At 51.2% G+C, this 18,248-nt stretch overlaps 2 protein-coding genes across 2 annotated transcripts; one reads left to right on the forward strand and one right to left on the reverse strand.

Moving 5' to 3' along the window:
- Positions 1-5,070: 5,070 nt before the first annotated feature.
- NOXO1 (NADPH oxidase organizer 1) lies at positions 5,071-8,225 on the forward strand. Its single transcript, XM_062503858.1, has 7 exons — positions 5,071-5,193; positions 5,309-5,372; positions 5,858-6,038; positions 6,257-6,438; positions 6,654-6,767; positions 7,228-7,345; positions 7,631-8,225. Exons 1-7 carry the CDS (start codon positions 5,119-5,121, stop codon positions 8,223-8,225), a joined length of 1,329 nt encoding a protein of 442 aa, XP_062359842.1. The 5' UTR covers positions 5,071-5,118.
- Positions 8,226-9,509: 1,284 nt separating this feature from the next.
- On the reverse strand, positions 9,510-18,208 carry TBL3 (transducin beta like 3). The gene is made up of 22 exons (XM_062503560.1): positions 18,156-18,208; positions 17,989-18,040; positions 17,812-17,907; positions 17,548-17,595; positions 16,670-16,811; positions 16,429-16,513; positions 15,940-16,107; positions 15,487-15,562; positions 15,241-15,337; positions 14,662-14,858; positions 14,240-14,381; positions 13,819-13,877; positions 13,213-13,316; positions 12,712-12,862; positions 12,356-12,586; positions 12,136-12,206; positions 11,621-11,777; positions 11,201-11,259; positions 10,864-10,967; positions 10,641-10,712; positions 10,205-10,363; positions 9,510-9,676 (listed from the first exon to the last, which is right to left on the reverse strand). Exons 1-22 carry the CDS (start codon positions 18,206-18,208, stop codon positions 9,564-9,566), a joined length of 2,436 nt encoding a protein of 811 aa, XP_062359544.1. The 3' UTR covers positions 9,510-9,563.
- Positions 18,209-18,248: the final 40 nt, after the last annotated feature.

Genomic DNA, 18,248 nt, shown 5'->3' on the forward strand with positions numbered 1-18,248 from the left:
CAGGGAACCTCCTCTTCACGAAGCAGCTTAAGTTACATTCTCAGCCTTTCTGGAAAAATCCCTCTTAAATCACACTTTTGTCCTTTGCATAACCTTAGCAAAACATGTCACTTTTATAGAAGAGCTGTGAAATCATCACAACAAATGCTTGGTAAACAGGAGCCGGTCCGCTGTGCATGCCCCAGGCACTGAGCAAACCTCATGAGATGGGCACAGCTCTCCCTGGGCTGGCCGGGGCCATCCCAAAGGCTTTGCAAAGAAATGCCTCAGGAAATGACGTTTGAGGGAATTTGATATGATGCTGTGATTTTGGATCCTGAAATAAAGCTGCCTGTGAGGAGTGAGTGAGCCCCTGCACTGAAGAGGGATGTGCACTTTGGAGGGATGTTATGGAGTGGGAAAGGGCTGAGCTGCTGCCTGGCCTCAAAGGGTTGGGTCTTCCACAGAGAAATTCTTTAGTGCCTGAAGCAGCTGCTGAAATTAGGATGAAATTAAATACTTTCTTCTGGATTAGTTACTGCAAAATCTCTCATCTCGGCCTGTGTGAAAGTTCAACTGCTTCCTTTGTTCGTGAGGTGAAGGAGACTTTTGTCAACTCCAGTGTCTGGGTTTTCATTATTCTTCTTAAATAAAGGTCTGTTTCTCTATTTATTAAAAGTCTAAAACCTCTTTGTACTGTTAAAATCGGCTTTTAGCATCTGGGCTTTTCATTAAAGGTGCTGATAGGTCATGTGTCATCACAGGTGACCTTCAAGAGCAGTAAAGGGCAGGTTTTGATCCTGAAGCTGAGCGAGGGCAAGATGAAGCTTTTCCACAAGCTTTGTTCCAGGCCCCCCTTGGCTGTGCCCACAGCTCTTTTCTGTATCTCTTCCTCACAGCTGCAGTGTCCTGAGGATGATTTGAGGACTTTTCCTCTCTTTGCCTTTCCTGTGCTGGCCACAGAAGGGGAAATCCCTGATGCGGAGTCCCACATTTGGTCACCCACCAGCCCAGACACGACTTCTGTGTGTGGGAAAGATGTCAAAACACAGCTGCTCCTCTCCGAGCGTTTGGGACAAGGCTGTTCCTTGATTTGTCACGGAAGGGAGGCTGATCTTGGAATGGAAATACTCCCTGGGACAGCCCTGGTGATGACTGTGGGGCCTTCCTGCAGCCTCTGGGTGACCTCCTGTGTCCTTCCAGCCGTGGCCAGTCTGAGGCAGGTGTGACTCCCTGTGACAATGCCTCAGTCACCTGCTGTGACACAAACATGTTTCTGTCCCCAGAGTAGCTGTTTATGGCTGGAGTGATGCTCCTTGAGTAGCAGAGCTTCACCTTGGTGGGGTACAGGAGGCTCTCTTGGAGCAGATTGCAAAATTATGGGAGCCATTACAGAAAAAGCCTGTGTTTCCTGCATCTTGGCAAAAGTGGGCAGTGCACTCCTTCAATTATCATTTAATTAATGATCTCTTTGGTACCTTGTAAAACAGCTAAAGGAAAGTTAACTGCTGCCCTCAGAGCTGTGTAAATAAATATCAGTGATGAAACAGCAGCATCCAGCAAGTCTCACTTTTTCTGGGCAGACCCCTCCTCCCCTGCCATTAATTATTACCCATGAGGAGGTGCTGATTTATGGCAGGATGACACAGAAGCTGTAGAAGACACGAAGTAAACTTGATAATATCAGAAAAACAATGTTTGTCTTGTTTTAATAAGTGAGCAGAGAAGTGGAATTATGGCCTCTATGGGGGTTACCCATCCTTCCCAACAGCAATGGCCCTGGCATGGCTGGGAGGTGTGGAGAGCTCTGGGGAGCACTGTGCCCATCCATGGCCATCTGGTTTCGTGGGTGGTGACACTGCAGACATGACGTGGCTCCTGAGGTCATTGTGGAGCAGGCAGTTTCGTGATATCACACTTGACACCTCCAGGGCACTGATACTGCTGTGACAGCTGCAGAGCTGGAACTGAACCTTCCAGATTACTCCAGAGGTGCTGGTGGCTCGGAGAGGTGCCAGGCTTTTCCCCTCCCTCCCTGCACCTCAGTTCTGTGTCACAGTGGCCTTCACTTCCACAAAATGTTTTCTCAAATAACCAATTACTGAGTTTTGAGCAGTTATGCTCATATTCAGTTTTATATAATGCTGCTAATCACCAGCAATCTCCCAGTCAGTCCAGTCTTTTCCAGAATATCAGCTCTCCAAACTGCATGGCTGGTCCTTCTGCCTCGGGTGACTCCTAAACCCCTGTGTAGCTTCACCTTCCTGCTGTAACACTGCATTAGATGTTTTCCACACCCCCCTTTCTGCCTAAATTCCCTGAGAATGATGAAACACAACAAAGCCTTTGACCAGGGCTGTTTCCTACTTTTCTGGTTTTTATGGCATCTGCAGATCAAGGTGGTCTCTGAGCCTCCCCAGCCATCTCCTCGTTCTGCAGCTCCTCCAAGGCTTTCCTTGTCTTTGGCATTTGCCAGGCAGGATAAATATGCTTAAACCTTTACATTCTTGGAAATACGTTGTGGTTTGTATTTTCTCTGAGACGGGAAACCAAGGCAAGGTGCTTCACTGGGAGCCTTGGTCACAGATATTTCCAAGATCCATGTAGCAGAGCCGTGTGAAGGTGAGCTTGGCCACGGCTTGGCTGCCAAGGAGAAGCCAAGGAGTGCAGGTTTGAGGACGTGGAGTCAGCAAAGGGTTTTGGCACCTCAGAGACTGGGACTTTCTAAATAAATCTGCTGGATGAAGTGATTTCCTCTCACTCCATAAAATCCTCACTCTTTGAGCTGGGAAGATTTACCAGCACATGCTCATGCCTTTGTAACAGAGGGATGGAGGCTCTGATTCCAGGGAGCTGCCCCACATCCCTTTTCCACAGGGCAGCTCCTGTGTGGCTTCCTGAGCCAGGAAATGCCTTGGAGATGCATTTGGAGAGATCTTCTCTCCAAAATCCACACTGAAACAAAGGGCTCTTTGGATAACTTTCCCTTTTTAGTGAAGGACAGATATCCTGCAGCAATAAATCCAGCTGCAATAAACCTGCTTTCCTTGCCCCCAGAAACTGCCACCCTGCTGTGTGGGAGCACACCCCTGTGCTCATGGAACACAAACCAAGACCTTCTTGAGCGTATTTTCCAAAAGGAATCTGGTTTGGCTCTCTGTTCCAGTTCTGGTGTTTTGTTGGTTTTTTTTTGTTTGTTTTTTTTTTGGGGGGGGGGGGGTTGTTGGTCTTTTGGTTGGGTTTTTTTTTTTTTTTGGTAGATTAAAAATCACCTGCAGCCACTGCTGAGGGTTTGAGACACCAGGTGTAGCTGAGAAATGAAAGGGAGGCACGGCTGAGCCTCTCAGATTGAGTTCCAATAATGATAAGGATAAAGATAATTATAGTGGTAATGGTTCCATTGAAGCTTCATCAAAGAAGAGGCGGTTTGATCACACGGTGCCCATCAGCCCTGAGGTTCAGGGAGAGGACAAGCTGTCCAAAAGCTGGAATTATCTCTCCTGCTGTACCTCTGGGCAGTGGAGCTGCTCCTTAGGAAGAGCTGGTGGCTGCCCTGGCAGGGTGTGGACACCTGGATGGATGCAGGGCAGAGCACTCAGAGCTGAATTTCCATCACATACTTAAACCTGAGGAGCTTTCAGTCTTTTAGCTACATCCTGGGGTTGTGTCTGTTCGTAAGATCGGCATATCCATGGAAATATTGATAAAACTCTCAGAAGTCTATTTAAAGTAACTCGGCAGGTGGGACAAAGCAGGAAAAACATAATGCGACAAATATTACTCACGTTAAATGGTGCCTGATTTTACAACCCGTGTTCTAAATCAGTTTTTGGGACTGCAGTGAGCTCAGTCCGTGCAATACAGCCATAAAAACGTCCCAGGTGTCCCGGAAATATCTCGGGACAGGTGCTGCTGCCTCTGTGACCTTCTTTCACCCAGCGCTGGCAAACAGCCCCGGCTCCCTTCCCGGCACTGGTTAGTAAGGATGTGATTTAAAAAAAAGAGTGTCTTTCCTCCTCGGCACCTTGAACTATGTCCTGCCTGCACTCGACAGCATTTGCATGTTAAAAGCGGGGTGAAAGGTAAAAGGCACGCGGTAGTTTGCCAAATCACGGAATTTCTGCCCGGTGGCTGGGCGGAGGAGGAAGCTCGGGAACACCTCTGCCCTGCCTCCTGCTCCAGGGTATTTAACCTCGGCACTCGGGGCTGGAGCTGCATCTCTGCTCCCTCCAGCTCCATCCCTCCAGTTCCATCCCTCCAGTTCCATCCCTCCAACTCTCATCCTTCCAGCTCTCATCCCTCCAGCTCTCATCCCTCCAGTTCCATCCCTCCAGTTCCATCCCTCCAACTCTCATCCTTCCAGCTCTCATCCCTCCAGTTCCATCCCTCCAGTTCCATCCCTCCAGTTCCATCCTTCCAGCTCTCATCCCTCCAGCTCTCATCCCTCCAGTTCCATCCTTCCAGCTCTCATCCCTCCAGCTCTCATCCCTCCAGTTCCATCCCTCCAGTTCCATCCCTCCAGTTCCATCCCTCCAGCTCCATCCCTCCAGCCCTCATCCCTCTGGCTCCCTGTGAAGGAGGAACAGCAGCCGTGGGGAAGATGAGCTGCAACAGGTACCCCGTGGATGTGAAGGCTGTCGGCTTCATGCAGTGCAGAAAACAGAAGGTACTTTAATTTTTATTCTTTTTTTCCTCCTTAAATATAAATTACAAATGGGGAGAGTAGAGGATTTTGAGTTATTCTTCGAGGGATGTGTTTGCTCATTCCCCACAGTGTTGGGATAGAAGCAAGGGGTCTAGGACAGAATAGAATAGAATAGGATATTCTAGGATAGAATAAGGGTCTAGGATATTCTAGGATAGAATAAGGGTCTAGGACAAGGGGACTTGTTTTTAATGGCCTTAATATCTTGGGTTTTGCTCTCTTTTTGTCACAGCACCATACAATTCTTCTGGTTTCAGCAATGATTACCCATTTGGGACTATGAAATTAAGGAAATATTTTTGTAGGTTTAATGTTTCATTTAATTTTTTTAATGCGTCATTAAAAGCCTCAATTAACCGCAGCAAATGCTGATTGCCTGGAAGCATCCAAAATTGAACATTTCGATTAAACTGCCTTTCTTTTCCCAGAACTACATGATGTTTGTGTCCTGGTCAGATCAGAACAACATTCTCATCTACAGGACTTTTGAAGACTTTAAGAAATTCCATGTAAGTGAATTTTCAATTCCTCAAATTTCTCAGATTCCTGTCCTGGGGAGGGGAAGGAGCCTGGCTGTGTGTCAGCTGTGAGGAATCACTGTTCTCTCCTTCTCCTTACTTTTAGAAAGAGCTGAAGAGAAAATTCCCCACTGAGAGTGGGTCACTGAGGAGTTTGCCCAGGTTTAAAGGTAAGGACAAATCTCTGATGGACCAACAAACATGAGAGTCATCAGGGAAAGTCACAACCCATGGCACAGACAAACCTCTGAGTCTGACCTTCCTCTGGAACAGAGCAGAGGCTCACTCCTGCTCCTGCCATGGCACCACTGGGTCACATCAGCATGGCTGGGTCTAGTACAGACTTAAAATGACCCAGAAAGGGGTTTTGTTAATAGATAGCTGCACTTGGCAAATTAATGCTGCACTTCAAATATTGACCTAGAGCTTCTTGGAATTTTACATGTGAAAAAAAAGGAAGAAATTTTAGATGTTAAAAAAGCATATCAGGAACTGTTAAAAATGACAGGGAGGTAGGGACAGTGACTTGTACAGTTTGGTCTTGGGCAGGAAGGGTGGTGGGTGAGGGCATCCCGATGTTCAGGGAAAAGATGCTGCTCCCTGGGCTCCAGATCCATTCCTACCCTATCCCAACTGTGCCCTTGGTATTTTGAAGGTATAACTATGCAGCAGAGGAAGGGTGGGAAGCTGAACAGGTGCCTGGAGATCCTGAAACTGCTGGAAACGTATTCCCAGGAGCTGCTGAAAACAGATGTGAAAATCTCCCGGGGGGAAGAGGTGAATCAGTTTTTCAAGGCACAGACTCAAGACCTTGATCCATCGTTCCCTGAAAACAGGTATGAAATACGAGATGTATTTTTTTGTTTATGAAATCTTGGGCTATGGATAGAAGGGAAACACCATTTACACTCCAGGCCAGTTCAGCTGGGTGCTTCAATCCAGATTAATTTTGTTTCTGTTGCCTGAAGCTTTTCTCAGCAGAAATGATTTTACCAGAATCAGTACTAAACTCAACCTTTCACACAAGTTTCTGACACGCACCTTTACTTTTCAGTGTTGTGATCATGCCATCAGTATTCAGAAGGGAGAAGAACCCCCAGCCCCTCTCCATCACCCTCCCTCAGGCCTCGCAGAGCTATCGCTGCATCGAGGCCTTTGAAACCAAAGACACAAAGAACAAACCCTTCACAGTGGCTCAGAAGGAGATTGTGGAAGTGCTGATCAAGGACATGACTGGTAAGTTTGAGAGGATTCAGTGTCAGAGGTGGGTGGGCGCATGGATTCATAGCTAGGCAAATGCTGAGGTAGTGCCAGAACTTCAGGTGTTTGCACTTGTGTGCTTACCTGGGCACAGTGAATGTCCCTCCTGTCTCTTGTGTCCCCTACCCAGGGATTATTGTCACGTCTTGACTTGCAGGCTGTTAAAATCTGTGTATTTTTCCTCTTTGTAGGCTGGTGGCTGGTGGAAAATGCAGACAAGCAGATAGCCTGGTTCCCAGCCTCGTACCTGGAAGAGCTTGATGCCTGTGAGGACATCCAGACTGCCCTCAGCCCAAACGAGGAGGGTAAGTGTTCTTCCTTCAAAACATGAGCTCTGCAAAAACCCCACCACTTTATTCACTGCCTGCAGTCCCTGCCTGGACCTCTGACTCTTCTGGTTGGCTCTGCCACCACCTGTGGGTCATGGAATCATGGAGTGGTTTGGGTTGGAAGAGAGCTCAAAGCCCACCCAGTTCCAACCCCAGCACCTTCCACTGTCCCAGGTTGCTCCAAGCCCCGTCCAACCTAGCCTTGGACACTTCCAGGGATCCAGGGGCAGCCACAGCTGCTCTGGGCAACCTCTTGCAAGGTCTCTACACCCTTTTTGTGAAAAATTTCTTTATATCTAACTTAAATGGATCGGACTGGGATCCCTGAGCAAACCAGTTACTCTCAGGAACAGCTGCCCTGAAGCTGGGCTGGTCTCTCACAGGGATCAGAGCATTTTCTCCATAAGGCAAACCCGACCTCTGTGTCTCTCTGCAGGCAGCCTGTACTTTGTGGTGCAGGCCTATGAGGCTCAGAAGGCAGATGAGCTGTCCCTGAACCAGGGGGTGATCGTGGAGGTGCTCAGGAGATCCCACGACGGCTGGTGGCTGATCCGGTGAGGAGGCTTTCCCAAAATCCTGGCTCTCCAAGGGAGCTGCTTGCTGTTCCTCCCCGTGTGGGATGCACAGGAGCCCCCTGAGCTGTCTGTCCTTGGCTGGGGATGGTTTCCCTGTCCTCACACCCCACGTACAGCACAGACCTGCTTCCCCAAGCGCTCCCTCCCCTTGGCCCCTGGTAGATTTGAGAGGATTCAGTGTCACGGGTGGGGTGGATTCAGAGCTAGGCAAATGCTGAGGTGCTGGAAAGGTTTTCTCAATGTTTTTCCTATCCCTGCCCTCAGGTACAATGGCTGCACTGGCTACATGCCCTCGCTGTGCCTCAGACCCTACCAGAACCCTCACCACAAGCTCCAGACCATCCTGAGCTGTGGCCTGAACGCCTCCACACTGAACCTCTGCTCCCCACAGCCACGGGCTGAGCCTGTGCCCCAGCCCAGCCCGGTCCCTGGGGGGCTCAGCAGCTCTCAGAGAAGCAGATCCCGCTCCCTGCCCAGAGCCAGCTCCACCCCACAGCTGGATTTGGCTTTGGACAGTTCTTCCCTGAGCTCGGGGAGCAGCAGCGCTGGGGACTGGAAACCCAGCTTGTCACGATCCCTGCCCGAGGTAGAGCAGGCTCGGAGCTCTCCTGGCCCATCCATGCACAGCAGCAAATCCCCACAGCTCAGTGCCAGGGACAGGAACGACTCTGGCTTCGTGGAGTCCTCCACAGCTGAGCTCAGCTCGTCCCTCGCTGACCCCGAGCTGGCCAAGGGTGTCCCCAGGGTGCCAGCCCGGCCCTCACCCCATGAGATCCTGCAGCGCTGCAGCACTGTCACCAAACGTGCCCTGCAGCAATCGGCTCCAGGGCCAGGCCTGCCCATCCCCAGCAGAAATTAGTGTCCCTGGGGAGGGGACACAGGTGGGGACAGCCCTGGCAGCCCACTCGCTGGAGTCCCCTGGGGGCCGTGGGCAGCAGTGGAGTGTCAGAGTTTGGGATTGTCCCTTCCCAAGGGACACACACACATCCACACTGCTGCTGCTGCAGCTTCCACAGGGAGCTCCTGGGAGAGAACTGAGTGGGGTCACTCGAGGATCTGGCAGCTGCAGAGATGGAGGTCACTGGGGAGGAGCTCAGGTGTTCCCTGCCCTGCAGTACCTGATCCTGGGTTATTCCCCACACCAGGATGAGCTGGCACAGCCACGGGCACTGTGGAGGACAAAAAAGTAGCACCAGAGTGCCTCAGTCACCCCTGGCACCCTGAGCAGGGAGGGATGGGATGATGCCCCTGTGTGAAGGCCTTACTGAACCCCCTGTTTTATAGATATTTTTACTTTTTGACTTTTGGTGTCAGTTTGGGGATGTTTTTTATAGGTTAGTGGAGAGGCCATGAAATATAAGGATGTGCTGGATCTGTTGAATGGTTTTAACAATAAAAAACCTGTTGGGGAGCAACCTCATCCCTTTTCCCTCCAGCCCTGTCTGTGCAGGCACAGGAACACAACCAGGGGAGTCACAGCTTGTGTCCCAGCTGAGGATGGGAACAGAGAACTTTTATGGACAAAACATTTCTCTTTCCAGGGGATTGAGTAGTTACTGAAACAACAATTCTAATCCTAAACTCTTGCGCTAGAAATGAGTTAGAAAAAGAGTTATAGGAGAATTAAGACTTTTCTCTACACTGATGGCTTTAATTGTACTTTTTCTCCCAGGTAACTTAATATTTTTATAAAGAACTTGTGAACTGTTTGTATTGTTTGAATTTTATATATTCGTGTCTATGAAAGAAAATACATGTAAGTATCTCTGAACCTCCTTGTGTTTTATGCTTTTATAATTTACTATTTGGGGAATTTAAATTGTGCTTTTCTCCCTCCCAGGTGCTAAATTTGGGGTGGCCACAGGTGAGACCCCTGCCTTGGTCCAAACTGTTTTGCCCACGCAGGATCCCAGTTCCATGAATCCTTTAAAATCCCAACTGTTTGCTGGGATTCTGCCTTTGTATCCCAAACTAACTGGTGTTTGTGAGTCTGACAACTCAGGGTGTGAAAACACAACCCCCAGCTTGGCCAAAGAAATGCCCTTTTCCTTTCATCCATCCCTGAGGAGACTGGATGCTGGACTTGGTTTAGAAATTAAAACATTTATTATAAAACACAGGAACTAAAAAAAAAAAACCAGCTGCCATCCCGGTGGGCTCTGTGGAATGGGAATTTGGTGAGGGGAGGCGGGGAGGGTCACAGAGTCCCCTGGTCCTGCTGGGCCACATCTGCCAGCCTCATGTTCTGCCACATGAACTCGATGAAGGTGGAAGCCTGGAGCAGGCGGCTCAGCCTCTGGAAGTGGCGTTCTGCAAGGAGGGAAGGGCTCAGAGTCACAGGGGAGGGAGGGGAGGGGAGGGGAGGGGAGGGGAGGGGAGGGGAGGGAGCAGAACCTGGCCTCAGATCGTGCAGCCAGGCTGGGAGAGCTGGGAATGTCCAGCCTGGAGAAGGGAATGCTCTAGGGAGACTTCCAGGGAATAAAGAGGCTCCAGGAAAGCTGGAGAGGGACTTGGGACAAGGGGTGGAGGGACAGGACACAGGGAATGGCTTCCCACTGCCAGAGGGCAGGGTTATGGGATATTGGGAAGGAATTCCTCCCTGGGAGGGTGGGCAGGCCATGGACTAGAAATCCCAGAGAAGCTGTGGCTGCCCCTGAATCTTTGGAAGTGCCCAAGTCCAGGCTGGACAGGGCTTGGAGCAGCCCGGGATGGTGGAAGGTGTCCCTGCCGTGGCAGGGGTGCATTAACTGACGTGTCCCTTCCACCCCAAACCATTCCAGGACCCCTGATCCCAGGCAGCAGCAGCAGCAGCCCACGGCTGTCCCCACAGTGCCTCACCCGTGTAGGGCAGCAGGGACTCCACAGCAGATTTAATTCCTGAGAACTGCAGGAGGCTGTCGGGTGCCTCGTGCTTCAGGAGCGTCTCCATGACAGCCTGGGCCTCGTGGCAGTTTCGGGAGTTGGTGTTCCAGGTCACCAGGAACCCCAGCACGGCCTCTGTGGGGGAAGGAAGGTGGCACGGGCTGGCACACAGCAGAGCCCACACTGGAAAACATCCCTGGATTCTCACAGAGCTTCAGCTCCCACACAGCCCCCGAGGCTCCCAGTCCATCATCCCTGGAAGTGTCCAAGGCCACGTCCTGCTCTGGTGGAAGGTGTCCCTGCCCAGTGTGGAACCGGACAATCTCCCAACACAAACCATTCCAGAATTCTGATTTCAGGTGACAGAACAAACCTCTGACCCTCTTGCAGCACTTTTAATCCTGCCACAAACCTTTCTGATCCTTGCGGAGACGAACAATGTTCTCCTCCAGCTGCCTCCTCCCCTCAGGCTCCTTCAGGATGGCTGCAATAGAAATGAGAGCAGGGACACCATGGGACACTTTGGGAAAACTGGGGCTTTGCAGACTAATTACTGGAGCCTTGAATTAGCTGGAAAAGGTGTCCAGGAAAGGAGGAAGGGCAGGAAATGCCTTCAGAGCAGGCTCTGGACTCACCCTTGACCACTGTCAGCACAGTGTGTGGCCTGTCCAGGGAGATGGCCAGGCCCAGAGCTTTGAGGTACCTTTTCTCATGGAGAAGGTTAGAAAGCTCTTGCTCTCTGGAAAACAAATCAGGGGTGAGAGTGAGACCAATACTTGGATGGTGGAAAAAAACAAAATTACACAAGAAGCAGCATTTTTGGCAATAACAGTTAAGAAGTTTGTCAACAAATGCCTCAATTCCCTGACTCCAATATTGTGGTCAGGTGGAACTGGATGGCTCCAGGTGTGGACAGTTCCACTGCAAAGTCTGCCTTTCACAGCTCTTTATTTCATAAATAAAAATACTCACTTCATTATCTGCTCTTCCTGTTTAGCCTGTGCTTCTTTCTCCTCAATTTCAGTCACATCCTATTAAAAAAAAAAAAAAGATAAAACTTTATCAAATCCTGCTTTAATACAGAAGGGTTTTGATTTAGCCATCAAGTGATGTGGAGGCCAATTTCTGCAGCAAAATCTTGGAGTCAACTCATTTAAACATTAAATCCTGCAATTTCCAACTTCCCTCCAAAGCTCCAGAGCTAGGGCTCATCTGCTGCTCTGGGGAAATACAGGATGGCCAAAAAACACCCCCAAACCCCAAGATCAGCCTTGTTGACCAAATTTCAAACTGCAGACAAAGAGAACACATGAAAAACAAGCCACTGAGACCCCGAGTTCTCCAATTACCCCAATTACTAACCCAGGGAGGAACCAGCCCCCCGTGCTGTACCTGCCACAGGGTGATGCAGGAGTCACTGGAGGCTGTCACAACCATGTCATCTTTCTTGTTGGAGTGAAGGCCCCAGATTTTATCTTCATGACCATCTAATGTTTTCACACACTCGTTTGTTTTAATTGTCCAGAGTTTTAAGAGACCATCAGATCCACTTTTGGAAGAGAAACACAATAGAAAGAATCACTGGACAGATCCATTCTTGCTCTGTCCCATCTCGAGTATCAGATGAACTTGTCCCATCCCAATTCCTTCCAAACAGGAGCAGAGTTAACCCAAAATGTGGAGGGCAAGATTTTTTTGTCTACTGTGTTTGTCCCAAGCCAGCACTGCCACAGCAGCCACATGGAATCCATGGAAGAACTGCAGAAGAGGAAGATTAAAACAACCTTTACAGAAACATGGCATCTTACTATAAATCTTCCCAAAGATTCTTTGGACACAAGACTGATCCCTCTTGGTGCTGAACCCTTAATTCTGGAATCTCCCCTCATCCCTGGGCAAGCACAAACCTGCTGAGCAGCTGAGCCCCTCGGCTCACAAAGATGATTTTCAGCACTGAGGCATCGTGGCCTTCAAAGGTCTGCAAAACAAAAAAGGAAGCTCAGCAGTGCCAGGCCTTCAGAGAGACCCAAAAGGATCCAATTTCCTCATAAAGCCCAAAGAAAGAAGCTCCAAGTTTCGGAAGGATCCTTAACAAACCCCAAGGCCAAGAGGCAAAGCTCTCATCACCTTCAGGCAGCTGAAGTCCCGAAGTCCCCAAAGCTTCAGGGTCCCATCAGCTGAGGAGGTGGCCAAGACCTGATCCACGGGGGAGAACTGCACACACCAGATGCCACGTTTGTGGCCAGAGAAAACCCCCAGCAGGGAGCAGTCAGAGCAGGACCAGAGCTTGGCCAGCCGGTCCTGCGAGCCCGTGGCCAGCAGTTTGTCATTGGGGGACACTGCCACGCTGTTGATGTCCTGGGGAAGCCACGAGAGGAGGAGAAAGAGGGTCAGGCCTCAGCTCTGTGTGTGGGACATGGAACAAACAGAGGCTGCAGCACAGGAGGGAGAATGAGGAACTAAAAGATCAGGTGGAGCTGTACCTTGTCGTGGCCCCTCTCAGTCACCCTGGCATGGAGGGGCTCTGGACTGGAGATCAAAGCTGCTTTTGCTTTGCAAGTAAGAGATTCTGGGATGTTCCAGATCTTGATGGTGCAGTCCTGGCTGCTGGTCACTACAAAGCTTTCCTTCAGCCTGAAAGGAATGGAACCATCAGCTGCAGGGAAACAATTCCGTGGTTCCGCTGCCGGGATGTGGAAAAGTGCTTTCATGGATTTCCAAGCTCTTTCATTTCAGAGCCCTCCCATCCCTGGGAATCCCCAAGTCCAGGCTGGTCAGTGGGATCTGTCCCTGCCCATGGCAGGAGGTGACACTGGATGACATTTAAGGCCCCTTCCCACCCAAACCATTCCATGATCCCTTTCCACTCGGGCACCAGGAGAAGCTGGGAGCAGGGATGAGAAGCAGCACAGCTGGGAAGGAGTCCCCAGCACCCACCAGGACATTCCCCTCCCTCCCTCCTTCCCTGCCCCAGTCTGTGTTACCTGGAGCAGGTGACAGCACCCACGCCGTGGGCATGGCCCAGGCCCAGCCCCACACAGGTCACCCTGCCAGCCCTGCCCATCCTCCACACCCGGATGCTCCTGTCCTGGGGGGAAAGAACACAAATGCCTGAGATTTCTGGGAAGTCATCAGCTCCCTGGGCTCTCATCACATCCCTGAGCGCAACTGGTCCCTGATGTTCCAGCTTGAACCTTCATCTTTGTCACAGCAGGTGATGAGATCAGCCCCAGCTCTGGGGTTCCAGTATGGAGGTTTATTTCTGGTTGTATCAGAGATTTATTTTGGGGTCTGTCAGGGCTCTTGGCACCTTTTCCCCCATCATTCTCACACTAACAACTTTTCTGAACTCCAACACCAGACCAGGATGTTTGGATAAGGAAGCATCTCCTTCTGGCCAATAAAATACAACCAATTGTCCCAGGGACAATGTGAAAAAGGGATAGTGGGAGAACCTTGTATTTGGGGCATACAGCAGACAGGGATTGTATGAACAAAAAGCCCCTCCTGGAGCTCCAAAAACAATCTGATTTTTCCCACAAGGATCACTAGAAATGAAGAGATTCATTAAATGGAGAACAGTGACACACCTTGGCACAGGTGACAAACATCAGGCCTTTCCTGAAGACATCCAAAGCCAGGATTGTTTCTAAACAGAAGAAATAAAAGCTGGTGGGTGCAGAGCAATGCTAAGATGGGACAAAAGAAAGGGGTGAGTTAATGAGCCCAGTGCTTAATGAGGCCAGTTAATGAGCCAGGGGACAGGTCTGGGACACGACACCCCTGGTCCCTATGGACTGAGCCTGTCACAAACCTGCACCTTCAGCTCCAATTTAAACTGAAGGGACACTGACAAGGACAATGGGACACATCCTCTCTCCACACAACTCCCAAACTTGCTGTGATGCTGCCCCACCAAGAACTCAAGGACTCCTCTCCAGCAGAGTTCCAGAAGAAGCTGGAGAAGGGAAGAGCTGCCCACGTGCCCCCAGGGCCACCACTGTCACTCACCTGTGTGGCCATACAGGATCTGGCAGTGGGATGTTGCCAGCTCAAACACTTTCAGCTGGGGGCTGTTAGTGGCCACAACAATGTGAGAGTCACCAGGGCCCAGGAACTTCACATCCAGAACCTCCTCATTGTATCCTGCGAGCTGCAATGGAAACAGTCCAAGAGGGAAAAGGCAGCTGGAGGAGAAGGTGGCAATGACTGGTTCTGGGTGTCATTTCCACACACAGGAGCCATTTCTGGCTAAATCTGTTCTGCCTTCTCGTTCCTGTGCTGGTCTCTCTGGGCAACGTTCCCCCAAACCAGCAGAATTCTCTGTCACCATGGGACAATTCCAGACCAGGGCATCCCTGGGCAAAGCTCTTCCAGAAGCAGAGCTGATCCTGGAGCATGGATAAAGGGCAAGGGTGGCTGAGGGCTGTCACCTGCTTCCTGAGCTGCAGGGTTTGAGCATCATAGAAGATGATGTTGTGCTCCATGGACACGGTGAGGATCTCATTCCTGGCAGGAACAAACTGGCACTGGGAGAGGCTGCGCTCGCTCGGCTCCTCCTGCAGCGTGAAGGGCACGGGCTGGGTGTGCACACAGGCAGCTGTGGCCACCTCCCACACCCTCAGCATCCCTGGAAAAACAGGAGAAGTCATGGCAGAGCCACTGCTTTACACAGTGGATGTCCAAGGAACATCGTTCAAACCACAGTGGGAAAAGCCACACAGCTCCAGGGTAAGACTGGGCAGGATCCAGTGGCTGGAAAAGCCTCAAAGTTTTGCTTCTTCCGTGGAAATCAAACTCATCGAGTTTGAAAATAGGGATAAATGTGTTTGAATATTAAATGGATCAGACTGAGGCTGTTCCATCCTGCTCATCCACTCCTGCCCAAGGTAGTCAGGAGCAGGCTCTGCTCTCTACCCCAAGCCACTGCCACATGGAGAACACACAACCCAGCAATGACAGCAGTGAAGTGACTCAGGTGCCACCCTTCAGGCTCCAAAAGTGACACTCACCTTTGCTGCCAGCTGTGACAAAGTGCAGCCCTTGTTTCTTCACGCCTAGCTGAGAGAAATCTCCCTCTTCAGGCAACAGCACAGCGGCTTCCACAGTCTGCAAGAGTCAGAGAGGCACAGAACCAGAGCTGAAAACCCCTGGGATGGGAGAGAAACCTGATTTCACAACGTACAGACCCTAAAGAGGGGGACCGTGGCCTAGAAACTACAGAGGATCTCAAAGGGAGAAACAAAAAGCAGTTCCACCTCGTAGACAGGGACAGTTCGTTTGCTCTGCCTGGTGTCCAGGTCCCAGACCATGCAGATCTTGTCACGGCCAGAGCTGCAAATGAAAAGCTCAGTTTTAGTCCTACATCTGTTCAGCTTGGGTCTGTGTGTAAATTTGGCAGTGTGAGAGTTCAACACCTTCCTGGAGAGGCCACAGGAGAGAGAGCAGCAGCATTCCCTGTGCCAGCACAGGATACTCCCACAAGCACAGGCACCCTGGGACAGTGGAAGGTGTCCCTACCCATGGCACTGGATGGGCTTTAGGGTCCTTTCCAACCCAAACCATTCCCTGACTCCAGTGTACAGGTGCTGACACCCACTGAGCACTTACACCACCCCTTCCCCTCACAGCAGAACCTGCCCAGACCCTCCAGGATCTCCCAGTTCTGCAGGAGGTGAGTGGATGGAGGTCAAAGCCCTGCCAGGAGGTACCTCAGGAGGGTGTTCCCATCTGCAAATGCCAGTGAAGTGACAGCACTGAAGTGCCCATCCAGCAGTGCCAAACATTTGCTGGAGCTCAGGTCCCAGATTCGGATCTTGTAATCCATGGAGGAGGAGAAGAGCTGCAGGCGGGAGATGTCGGGGTGGAACTCGACCAGGCTGGGCAGGAGGAGAGGGACAGCACAGGAATAAACCATCTAGCTTTTAAATAATGCACATCCCACAGCAGGACAGGTTGGATGGGCTTGGAGCATCCTGGGCTAGTGGGAAGTGTCCCTGCCCAACAATTCTGTGATTCCATGAAAATTCCTGACCACGATCTCTGGGCAGAATCAGCCTTAAATTAACCCCACTCTCAACATCCATAAAGAGCCCAGAACCTGCTTGGAATGGACCTTCCTGTTCCATTAACTCGAGAATTCCACATCAATCCCAGTATCCCAGGACAGCCAGGAACTGACAAGCAGGACTGGTCCTTACTGTACCACTCCAGAGGATCCCTTCAGGTTGTGTGTGCAGTAGTGTTTGATCATATCCCAGATCTTGATGGTGCTGTCACATCCACCTGGGAAGACAAGGACACCTGGGAGTGAACTCAGGAGCTGAGAGTGGGAAGTCCAGATCCCCACACTGGGCACAGCACCAGGGCTCTGAACCTCTCCTGCTCTCAGGAGCTTAACCAGGAGCAGGAAATGCCATCTGTGCCACAGGTGGCTCGTACCTGTGGCCAGCAGGGTGGCCGTGGGGTCGAAGGCCATGGTGGCCACGGGTGCAGTGTGCACGGCTCGCCAGGTGCGCTCACACCTGGGCTCCCTCCAGTGCCAGCGGCGCAGCAGCAGCGCCCGGCTCCCTGTCACCAGCACCTGGGGACAGTGGGCCAAGGGAAGCTCCTTTAACTGATGCCTTAAGTTTTACCTTTCATATTTTCCAGATTCTGCATTGGTATAGAATTCCCAACTCCATACAAAGTGTTCTGAATTCTCCTCCCAGCTCAGTCACACAAAACAATCCTTGTCCAGCCCCAGAACCAAGGACAGCGCTGCAGCTCCAGCCCCAAAAAGTGCAAACAGCAGAGAACTGAGGAGAGAATCTGGGAGGATGGGACTGCAGAGCCTGGAGCTGGGATTGGACAATGAATCCCAAGATGGAAATGGACCAAAACTTACAAAAGTGTGAAAACTCATGACCAGTCACCCATCTTGGTGTAGCCTCAACCAGGCTCTTGTACTGCCCAAGGTGAATCCTTTAAAGGCTTTTTAATAAATTCTTGCTTTATTCCTTTAACTCTGTTCAGCCTCTCACAGGTATCATAACCATGGACTCACTGATGGGGTTTGGGTTCTGTTGGTCCCACACAGCACAAGGAGCTGCTGCTGGAGCTCAGGCTCTGAGCAGCTCTGAGTGTGACCACACAGAAGGGCCTGAGAAGGTTCCAGGGGGATCTCAGAAGCACACAGGGCTTGGAATAGAATTGTGGAATATCCCCAGTTGGAAGAGATGCACAAAGATTATTGAATTCATACCCTGGCCCTGCACACAGAACCCAAAAATCCCCCCATTCCTGGTTCAGCCTGTTCACAGCCCCCAGCACAAACCCACCTCGTCATCAGGGCTGAGCACGAATGCTGTGACATCCTCTTCCTCATCCTGGGAAAAGAGAAGGGAAATCCCACAGTTAAACCATGCCTGGAGAGATCTGAGAGCTCCCTTCTCCACACGGCTCTGCTGACACCGAGCACAAAACCTGTGTTTGGGTCCGTTCCCACCCTCCCTGCACTCCTCACTCCCGGGAGCTTCACATCCACCGTGAGAGAACCCGCCGGGAGCCTCGGAAAACGCTCAGGAGAGGCCGATCCCCGTCACCTGCTGGAGGCTGTGCAGGAGAGCTCCCGTTTCCACATCGATAACGTTGACTTTGCTCCCACAGGGGCAGAACATGAACTTTCCATCCCGGCTTATCTGGTAAAAAGGGATAGGGAACAGCAATGTTAAAGCCAGGCGGGGCGACATTCCCAAATGTCCCTGCAGTGCCGGGATTACCTGGATTCGCCCTCCTTTGTAGAACGGCTCGATCTTCCGCGTCGCGGCGTAGCTGGAAGGGAAAGAGACACCGTTAAAAGGCCCCGTTAAAGCGGAGCGACGGCTGCCCGGGGGCTCCAGTCCAGTCCAGTCCAGCCCAGCACAACCCGGTCCCGCAGGTCCCTCACTTGCTCTTGAAGCGCACAGTGGCGGCTGCGGCCGCCGCGTCCGTGTCCGCCATGCCGCGGCCCACGTGCTTCCGGTGCCACTTCCGGGAAGTG

The sequence above is a fragment of the Cinclus cinclus genome, chromosome 16 (assembly GCF_963662255.1).
Source record: "Cinclus cinclus chromosome 16, bCinCin1.1, whole genome shotgun sequence".
In the NCBI taxonomy this organism is placed as follows: Eukaryota; Metazoa; Chordata; class Aves; order Passeriformes; family Cinclidae; genus Cinclus; species Cinclus cinclus.